A 10,238-nucleotide genomic window follows, 5' to 3' on the forward strand; every position below is an offset into this window, starting at 1 on the left:
CTATTCGACTCTCCCTATATAAACGGTCGAGGACTACTGCTATATGCACTCAACCAGTTCTGCCAGTCGGTCAAATTCTTTTATTTCATTCGATCCACGGGGTTATTCCATTTCATGGGCTAGTTAGTTTACTAGGTCTGGGAGGAAATTTCATATTCGAATGCAACCCTGCCAAAAAGTAGGCATTGGACCTGCTTCACCGATAACCGGAAAGAAGAAGTGGTGTTTGAACTGTTTTCATATATATGTGTGATAAATCCAAAAAACGTCGGGACTTTCTTCCCCGTCAACCACTACGATGAAAACGACACGACAAATCAAGACCCGAAAAGGAGAAGGGCTGGATTGGATTCAAAACCGGAAGCGGTAAGGCTTCGCCGTTTGAGAACACCGGAGGTTCGGGGGGTGGGCCTCCCGGCCTTTCGTCTAGTTAAATTACCTCCTATGTCCCCCCCCCGAGGGGGGCTTTGGGGGGGGGGGGGGTAACGTTCCATGGCCTAAGGAAGGAGAGGGGAAGTTTCACGAAAATATTGTCTACGAAATCAAACTCTATATAGAATTTGTCATTTGATAGGCACTGCATATCTTTCATGAAACAAATGAAGAAAAGTTTTTTGTTTTTTCTTGGACACACTAGACAAGAGCAATCATATCCTGCCATTGCCACGAAGATTATACCAAAATTTCCGCAAGAAGCCTCTAAGCTGCTAAGGATCTAGTTTGTAACTCCGAAGGAACTGACCAAAGCAGCCTCGCTTTCTTCGCAGGAAGACGAAAGCAAACACTTCATGAGAAACCAAGTAATGGCAACCACAGGAAACTAGTTGAACACCCACCTTTTCGATATATCATCAATAAAAATTGAACTCCTTAGCTGTCGTACATGAAGCACCACTGTAGATCCTGAGAAGCCAGGGGTAGAGGACATCAGCAGTTTTCACAGTACAATCTATACATTGTTCCACAGAGTAACCCAGGAGGCTAGAACGGATGAATTTTCCATTTCTTCTCTACTTTTGTTTTTTTATTTGAATACATCGAGATGAAACTGGTAAAAGTTGGTACAATACATTCTTTTCGTTCTTTTTTCTTTTTTCTCTCAACGCAACATCAGTCACAGAGAGAGCTACAGTACTCCTCCTGCTCTCCTTAACCTCTCCCTGAGTACCTTTACTCCCATGTATCTGGATATCGAAAACAATGGAAACAATCAGTAATTAGGGAATTCAGCAAACAGAGCTCCTTGCAATTAAGAACTATGGAGAAAGATCAAACTTGTTAAGCATTTACAATGCTAATACCTGCCGAGCATCATGACAGTTGCCTGAGGGTTAGTCCCCGGCGAGTTAAAGAATATCGAGCTATCGATCACCCGCAGGCCGGCGATGCCGAGAACCCGGTAGTCACGGTCCACCACCTTGCCCAGATGGCATCCGCCATGGTAGTGCCAGATTGTGGTCACTGTATCCCTGCAGAACTGCTCGATGGATGCGGTATCATTGGTGTGCTTCGGTATCAAGTTCACATTTGCCTTCACGCTCATGTTCAGCAACCTCTGCATGGAGTGGCCACAGTCATCATCAGAGAGGCTAGCAAATTGCCTCGTCTGCACAATCTTCTCGATCATCCTGATCCCGTAGACGCACCGCCGGAGGTCGTGCGGGTGGCTGAAGTAGTTGAAGGTGATGGAGGGGTTGCTGTCCACATTTGTGTCGACGAGGCTGAGTTCGCCGGTGGAGAGCGGGCCGTCGATCTTCTCCAGTATGAAGCCCCCTTGGAATGCCTCCCGAGGGAGGCTCCCCTTGTTCTTAGCATACTGCCTGGCTGCTTCCAGGGTCCGTTTCTTTGGAGGGATGGTGGAGAGCTGCCCAATCTGCGGTGAGCTAGCTGCAGTTTAGTTGTAGGAGCTTTTGAAAAAGAAAAGGATTAGAGGAGAGCAAAAGATGGATAAAATAGCTGGTGGATGATGTTGCCGGACCTCAGCTGACATGATCCCGTGGTGGCGATGGATGCTGTCCGATGACTCGCTGAACCCGCTGCTGGCCTCGATGAACGAACCGGCCTTCGTGATCCCGACGGTCTGTATCAGGGACTGCTTCATAGGCTTCTTGGTGGGTATGAAAATGGAATTCATTGGGTTGTCCGACATGCCTTTTCCGACGTACTGGTTGTCGAGGACCACCGGAATGTTTAGCTTCTTGAGATCTTCCTCGGGTCCAATTCCACTCAGAAGCAGCAGCTGAGGGCTTCCAATTGTACCAGCGGACAATATAATCTCACTGCTCCCCCCATCATTGAGGACTGCTTGGTGTTGCATGCCGTTCTCATCCTTGAAGAGGACTCCCACTGCCTTGGGCTGCTGCCCTGTTCATCGATTTCATGTTAGATATATGATGGATGACCAGGATATCTTATCCCTATGTTTCGTTCTGTTGGTAATTATTCTCACTTCCAGCACGCTACGTTCAACTGAAATAACTGCTATTTCAGAGAAGGCGGCTAGGGTTATTGCTCTTAGGCCTCTACCTTGCGTATCGAAAATAATCTTCTGAACTGTGGCATGAAGCAAGACCCTGAGATTCCTTCTATGTCCGGCGGCGAGCAGATCAGCAGCAGTGCTTCGGAATCCATGCTTGTCGAAGATGGTGCCGCCAACCTTAGTCCCATACAGATGGTCGTAGGTGTAGCCATTGAAAGGTGACACACCAGCTTCCAGCAGCCCTTTCCTCAGTGCGGCTTGCCATGGTGCGATCTTGGGCCAGTGAACGATCCTCTTTTCGATCCATGGATATGACTCATTCACCAGCTCACCGTTCCAACCTGCCTCCCTCACGTAGCTGTGAAGCCATGTAAAACTTAAACGGATCAGTTCATTCCTTTTCTGGCTTCCTGAATTAGTGGAAGTTACGATCCCCATAGCTTTACAAGCTAAGGGGAGGAGAGCAAAAGAGCAGCTCCATTCATTAAGGTGTAAGAAGGTTGAATAAAGCACGAGGTTGGTGGGAAGGGGAGGTTGGAATTCAAGTACCAGAAATTAAAGCAGGAGGTTGGAAGGAAGACTCCATGACATCAAGGGCAACCATCACCACCACCATAATAGCAATAAAATCAGTTTTACAAGCTTGCCAAGTTTTGGAATTAATAGTGAAGACAACATATATATTTATGAACGTTTATCAGATTGTTTATAGCCCACTAGGCTCCCCCTTGTATCAGGACAGACGAGTGAGTTTTTGAGTGGAAACAAAAGATGGTGTCTAATGGACAGGAGGCAGTAAAAAGGTCTTTCTTCCCAGCTATATACTACAAGCTTCTTCTAGCTAGCCAGCATCAATTATTCAACTAAGAACACAAGCAGTAAACAGGAAAAAGTTTTTTTTTTTCATGAATTCAGCAATGATTTGAATATTTTTTTTCCTCACTACAAAGAATAAGCTAATTAACATCGCTTTCCATTACTATATTTTATGATTTATTGAAGATAGTGTAATCTGAAAAGAAAATGTGAATGTCTATTAATTCCAGTACATCTACTGATTTGCACAAATTGTTCTCTTTCTGAAATTGGTCGTTATCATCTCATCACTTATCAAAACCATGCAAAGCGAAACCCCCATTTGCCTTTTTCGTTAAGCAGTTGACCATGCTTTTCTTAAGCAGTTATCATCTCATCAAGCAATTGTTGTCTTTGAAGCAACCAAATTTTGTAAGTGCTTTTCTTAAGCAGTTGACTTGATGGTCATGAGAGATTGCTTGCATGAAAGAAAAAATGTTGAACAATGTTGCTAAGTACTTTATGACATGGTGATGCAAAAATTATCTTGATGCCTAGATATGCATGCACATGAAAAGAAGAAAACTTCAAAGAGGTCGTGATAATCTAGACTTTGAAAAGGCCTCATTACCATTACCCAAAAAAAGAGGGGCCGCCCTATGCAAGTTTTTACTAGTTGTAATTAAACCAAGCATGCCGGCCTTGGTAAAGCAGTAGAAGAGCTAGGATAAACCAAAGCCACTTTAATTAAGAAAATTAAAGAAAGTACAAAGAGAACAAGATAAGAGACAGTCAGAACAGGAAAAAAAACAGTAAAGCAAAATTCAGATGTCACTCGCTATTTTAGTCTTAAAATACTAAATCACGCTTTTCTCTAAATAGAAGGAACTTGTCAAATGGTGCTAGCAAAAGAGCTTGAATTGTTCATGTTTCGGCGACTCGGACAAAAATAGGCTTATCTCAAACTTAGATTTTTAACATTAACTAACCAAAGAATGACTACTCGGAAGCATATTGTTGGTGTTTTTTTTTTTTGAGAAGAGGTTATCACCATTGATATAGTATATATTTATCAGCTTGACCTCGGCATAGCCTGACCTCAGCAATTGGTCGAGGTGACGACCTCACCATCAACTGAACCAACAATCACTACAATCGATCGAGTTGCTGACCTCGGCAATGGCCGACTTGCCAACATGAACCATCATACCAACCTGCACAAACTAATCAACTAGCAGCACAGACACGTCCCCAATTCAAAGCATATTAAAGATAGTTAAAATCCGTTGAAGGCATGATTATGATCCCGCTATTTATGGGGCACATTGTGGGCGGTTATAGCTCATCCCGCATGATTGACGGATCTACACCATTATTCATGGTGCATGTGACATGCGGAATTTTACTGAGTAGTTAAGGCTCACTGCTGCCTAACTCGCACGGTAATGGACAGTAACCCTCACTCTATAGTCTCTATAAACAGTATCCAGAGAATCTCCAGGTCGGCTTTTTAATCACTCTCCTACTCTGCAATTCTCTCAAATCTCCATTGTTTCCTCCAAAATTTATATCTTAGGCATCACGTGGTCTCCCGCCAGACAAACTCTGACAAGTGAATTTTCTTTTCTCGATTTCAGGTCGGATCACTAGCACCAGACCCAATTTGAACTCGCCACCACAACCGTTCTCCAGCTCATCTCTTCAGCTCGGATCACGTCCAATCTCTCTAGACAAACTCGATGCCCGTCCGACCTCACCACCTTCAGCTAGGACTCTGGTGGCAACAACCACCGCTCAGATTTCAACTTGGAACCTCTCACTTGGAGAGATAGGTGCCAATAAACTGTACTACCAGCTGCTGGTTTTTTTTTTTCTTTGCATTAAAACATGGTGAAGAGACTAATAAGCAATTCAGCACAAGGAAATAACATAACAGACAAGAGCAGAAGATCGGAGATGAGTTGGACGCATACCTTGGGCTGGCTCTGGTGTAGAAGCCGGCATTGATGCAAGTCGCCCCACCTAAAACTCTAGCTCGGGCATTGATGACACCATCGGTGGAGATGAATGGTTGAGAAGGAGCAGTGGGAGAGGTGTCAGCCAGAGAGATGTGGAAGTTCTCCAAGTAGGAGATGTTGCGATTGCCATAGGGGGAGCCTCCTCTCTCCAGCAGCAGAACTTTGTATCTCTGAGAAAGGGTGGCAGCCAAGGGGCACCCTGCTGTTCCCCCACCAACTATGATGTAGTCATACCCTTGTGGTGGTGTTGAGGAGAACCTGCTTGCTCTCTCCAGATGTGGATGCCTCCGCTTGTGGAACCCCCTACCTGATATTATAAAGCAATGCATCACAACTTTTCCAGTTTTCTTTTCTTCATTCACAAAAGAAAATTTTTGACTGAGGTGGAGGATTTGAACTCGAAATTTGGAAACACATTTGCACTCGGATTTAACAATCTCAACAAACCAGTTTGAGATTTTCAGAATTGCAATGCAAGAATTACCGGGTGTTACCTTCTCTTAAAAATTGTTAGCCGTATAGAAGCTGTGTATGAGCTGTATTGTTAGCTGTATATAAGTTGTATATATGAGTTGTACATAACCACCTTCAACTATAAAAAATGGGCTATGGCACTGTCTGGTGGAAGCAATTGGCCTTCAGCACATATCTCAAGTCTTACCATGCAATTATAACAAAATGTCAATCAGGATTACTACAAAAACAAATTCAGCTTTCTCTCGGAAGAAAAGGAAAAAAGAATTAATCTATACATAATGCAGTAAATTAGCTCGAGTTCTTAGCTTCCAATCAGAGAACATACATAAGGAAAAAGGTACGCATCGTGACTCAATTCGTTTGGAGTGCAAAAATGCATGTGGCTTTTTCTTATATAAAATCCTAGAAGCATCTCAAAAAATATATAAAATCCTCGAAAACTTCTCTCCTTTTGCAAACTGAAGCCTTATCTTACAACAAAAAATAAAAATAAAAATTTGGGACAAGAAACTAATCAAACCTATAGGAAGAAACTCCTAAACTTCAGAAACTGTAGTTTGAAAAGTTAGGGGAACCAAAATCTTAGAATATCTAGAGAAAACTAACTGCCAAGATGAGTAAAAAGATACTCTGAAGGTTGAGAATTTGGAAGATGGTGGGGTTCCAAGAATTCATGCCAAATGGGAAGTAGTTCTCTTCTCAGAGAACTGGCCGCCGCCTAAAATTCTAACCAACGGAGGCAAATTCCCCTGGTTTTAACTTTGAGATACAGAAATTTTCTCACAAACTTTGAGACATAACAAGCATACAAAAGTTCAAAAATGAAATCTAAAGTATTCGGGGAAGCAAAAAAAAAAAAGCAGACCTTGTGTTGATCCAAATATGCTGAGGAACAGCAAGATTTTAAGAAAAAGCTCTCCCTTCCTGCAAGCCATGGGTCTGAGAGGCAGCACGAACGCCAGGAGAATAGCGTGGTAGTGCCGCAGTTCCTAATAATAAGCGATAAAAGCCTAAGCGCCAAGTCTGGCTCTCCTTGGTGCTGCTTACTCCTCTTATTCTTCCCTTATTTCTCTCATTCTCTCTCTTCCTCCATTAGATGCAAGTACTAGAGACAGTGCAGGTTTTGGTTAATAAAGCTTGGTGCATTTAAGGGAAGGTTGGAAATCATTTAATGGAGGCATGAATGCTAGGCTAGCTAGCTTGGAGCAGTCTTCACCGTAACATGCAACGGAACAAACTTCACTTACCTCATTCCAAAAGAGACGCTACCGGCTTCCCCCACATTAACCACAGCACAAACGTGTCTGCCCCTGCTTCCCAGTGATCACCACCTTGGAGCTGATGAGAAAACTATGGGTCGCCTATGCTTTTGCCACCAATGTGGTAGCTCAGTTAGAATGGAGCGTTTATTTCTAACCAAGTGGTTCCAAGTTCAAAACGCGCGGACGTCGATTAAATTCGAAAACCGGATGCCCCACCTCTGGACACAAGATCTAGAAACACTACTGATCGGCTCGTACCAAGGTGGCGTCGGGATGACGTACTCACTCGTAAGGAGGTTGCCACGTAGGTGGGGCCATCCGCGAGATGGGGAAGGTATGAGAAATATAAGTATGCCTCTACCTCCAAGAGGGTAAGGGGTGCTTTCTATCCGTATCGGACATATTCCGGTGGGAGAGAGGCCCAGTGTGGAGTTGCTATGCAGGAGAGGTCCCCCCCCCCCCCCCCCCCCCCCCCCCCCCCCCCTTTTTTGAGGAAAAAAAAAAAAAAAAGGTGTCCACTTGACGTACCTATCTTTTAGTAACCAAAGCAATGGATGGGAGTGGCAGTCCATCTGGATCAGATACATAATAGATTAAAAATCTGCGGGTCCCAATTTGACTTTTTTTATTAAACAGGTAATCTAATCTGATCTTTAATATGTTAAATCAAGTTAAACGGATTTGGATGATTAAGTATTGCCGCCCCTAATATTTTACCAGTACATGCTTAGCGTACTTCCTTCTAATTATTACTCACGTAACAAGCAAATGATTGTATATTACTTATATGCTATTGTTATCCCCGCCACATTAAACATTTAAACTCTCATTATTCCTCCATCTATCTCATTTATTCCTCCTTCCCTTATATAACCACCGGCCGAGTCCCGGCGGCGGCTCCTCCTCCTCCAGCAGCCATACCATCAGAGGCACCACCTCGGTGGCATGGCCATTGGTCGTGCAGGCGGCGACCATGGCCGTCCACGAGGCGAGTCTGGTGGGACATTTGGTCGAACACCTTGCGGGAGGAGATGACGTCGCCGCACTTGGACTACGTGGCAACGAGGGAGTTTGCAGCGACGGCCGACGGGGTGGGGGGCGAGACCTGCTACAAGGGCGATGGCGTATAGGGACAACCGAGGCGGATGGATGCGAGGCCGGCGGCGGCGTTGAGGGCGGAGGCAAAGGCAGGGGCGCTATATTAGACTGTGCTCTCATTGGTTCGGAGTTTTCCGTACATCTCGGTGCGGATCATGGCCCTATATGTTAGACCATCAAATGATCCAATAAGTGATTCACGTTAACCTTTTCTCTCCTCTCCTTCTTTTTTTTTTTTTTTTTTTTTTTTTTTTTTTTTTTTTTTTTTTTTTGTCCCCTCTCTTTTTGGGCTCGTTGGTTCGTGAAAAAAAGAATTAAAAAAGTATAATCAATGAAAAAGTAATGAGATGCCTCTTATTTGGTTTGAGTTTTCAAACGAGAGAGACGAAAAAGTTGTATTTCGATGGAAATATGATTCCCACGGAAAGTATTTTTGGGAAAGTTACTTTCTCGTGAGCCGAAAATCACTTCATTTTTATTTTTTTTCCAAAAAAATCCTTCAGCATTAAAAAGACATTAAATACCTAATTTTTATTAAGAATATAATAGAAATTACACATAACTTTTTCAAAAAAAGTGGATGGTCAACCAACATCTGTCATTTTTCTATTGTCAACCAAAAATGCCAAAAGTATTTTTTCAGGCATCCTCTTCTCAGAAATCTACTTCTCAGAAATCATTTTTTTAGAAGAAAAAATGCTTCCCGCGAACCAAACGAGCTCTTTATTTTTTTTATTGCTAAGGCAGAGAAGTTATACTACGGACACGCCCAAAAAAATTAGCAAACAAAGTGCCCTAGGCAGCTTCCCTCTATGGGTTCACAAGGTACCATGAGAATGGCACGACACACGACACCCCTCCCTCTTTTACAATCCGGTGATGTAGAGCACCGTTACGTGAAATTTTTTAAAATTCTCTCGGCATGATGCCGTATATTGTTGAGGACCACAATGACCGTTATACGTCTTCGAAGGTGTGGGCTCTTGACGTGAGCCACATGGTCTCGAGCACAGTAGACTAGAAGTTAATGAGGCAATGTAGTAGGTGGACTTGTGGAAGTTAGGTTTGGATCAATTGGAGAACCGTACCAGTCCAACCACAAATCAGCACACATAATTAACATAGATATAACAGAAGCAAAAAGAAAAAGAGAGCAATGTAGATGTGTTCGTGTGTGTTAGTTTGCAGCTAGACTGATCCATTAGCTCAACAGCAGATCTGGTCCAACTAAAAATTTTACATAATCGGAGGATGAGTCATCCATGGCTGGACTCATGTTTTACCAAAGTGCAGCTGGACTTGTTGCTTATTAAAAAGAGGCTGGAGTGTGGTCTACCATTCATGCAAAAGAGGATGGTGTGGTGTCTCACTCAAATCTTTAAATGTAACGCGGCCAATTAGAAATATGGGAGGGCTGCATCTTCCCCTTTCATCACGTTTGCTTCACTTGAATTCTAAAGTGAACCGCAATGGTATGGGATCACAAATAGGAAATGTTTATTAAAATTCGGCTCCTCATTTCTCATGAGAATTTATACTTCACTTTTAAGACTCTGCTGGCTTTTTTCAGCTTGCAAAGCATGCATGCATCGAAAGCAATTCCACAGCTTTCTTCTACAGTTCAGGTCTCTGTCATTGGGACCAATATGTCCTATATTTGCTTAGGGTTGTTAAAGCTTCTATTATAACTATGGGTACATCTTAGTTTTTCTTACCATTAATAAGAGAAAAAAAAAAAGGTTGTTCTAGACTTTTCTTGCCGCTAAGATTTTTGTTAGCTTTCTATTGCTTCTAAGTGTAGCAAGTTCCCCTGAAATAGATGTTCTTACCATTAATAAGAGAAAAATAGTTGTTCTAGGCTTCTTGCCTATGGTTTACTCAAGAATGGGGGCAGCATACAGATACCCATCATTGTAGGAATTTGTAGCAGTACTGGTATCTTCCAGATTGGAGCTTTTTGTCCTAGTGGTCGATCCTCTGATTAAGAACCTGAGGTCCTTAGTTTGAGTCTTGAATGGTTCATTTCCAAGTACTTGAGCTCAGATACTTGTAGTGCGAAATGGATCTCCTCCCTTTTGCCCGGTGGAAAAAAAATCTGTATTAGAATCA

At 43.1% G+C, this 10,238-nt stretch overlaps 1 protein-coding gene across 1 annotated transcript; it reads right to left on the minus strand.

The window, feature by feature from the left end:
- Window positions 1-978: 978 nt before the first annotated feature.
- Window positions 979-7,024, minus strand: LOC103721497 (protein HOTHEAD-like). Its single transcript, XM_008811740.5, has 6 exons — window positions 6,635-7,024; window positions 5,248-5,599; window positions 2,527-2,837; window positions 1,979-2,364; window positions 1,302-1,873; window positions 979-1,184 (listed from the first exon to the last, which is right to left on the minus strand). The coding sequence occupies exons 1-6, from the start codon at window positions 6,702-6,704 to the stop codon at window positions 1,127-1,129; spliced, it is 1,749 nt and encodes a 582-aa protein (XP_008809962.4). The 5' UTR covers window positions 6,705-7,024; the 3' UTR covers window positions 979-1,126.
- Between the last annotated feature and the right edge of the window lie 3,214 nt (window positions 7,025-10,238).

The sequence above is a fragment of the Phoenix dactylifera genome, chromosome 9 (genome assembly GCF_051530095.1).
Source record: "Phoenix dactylifera cultivar Ajwa chromosome 9, Ajwa_hap1_PhDact_Kaust_v1.1, whole genome shotgun sequence".
NCBI lineage: Eukaryota > Viridiplantae > Streptophyta > Magnoliopsida > Arecales > Arecaceae > Phoenix > Phoenix dactylifera.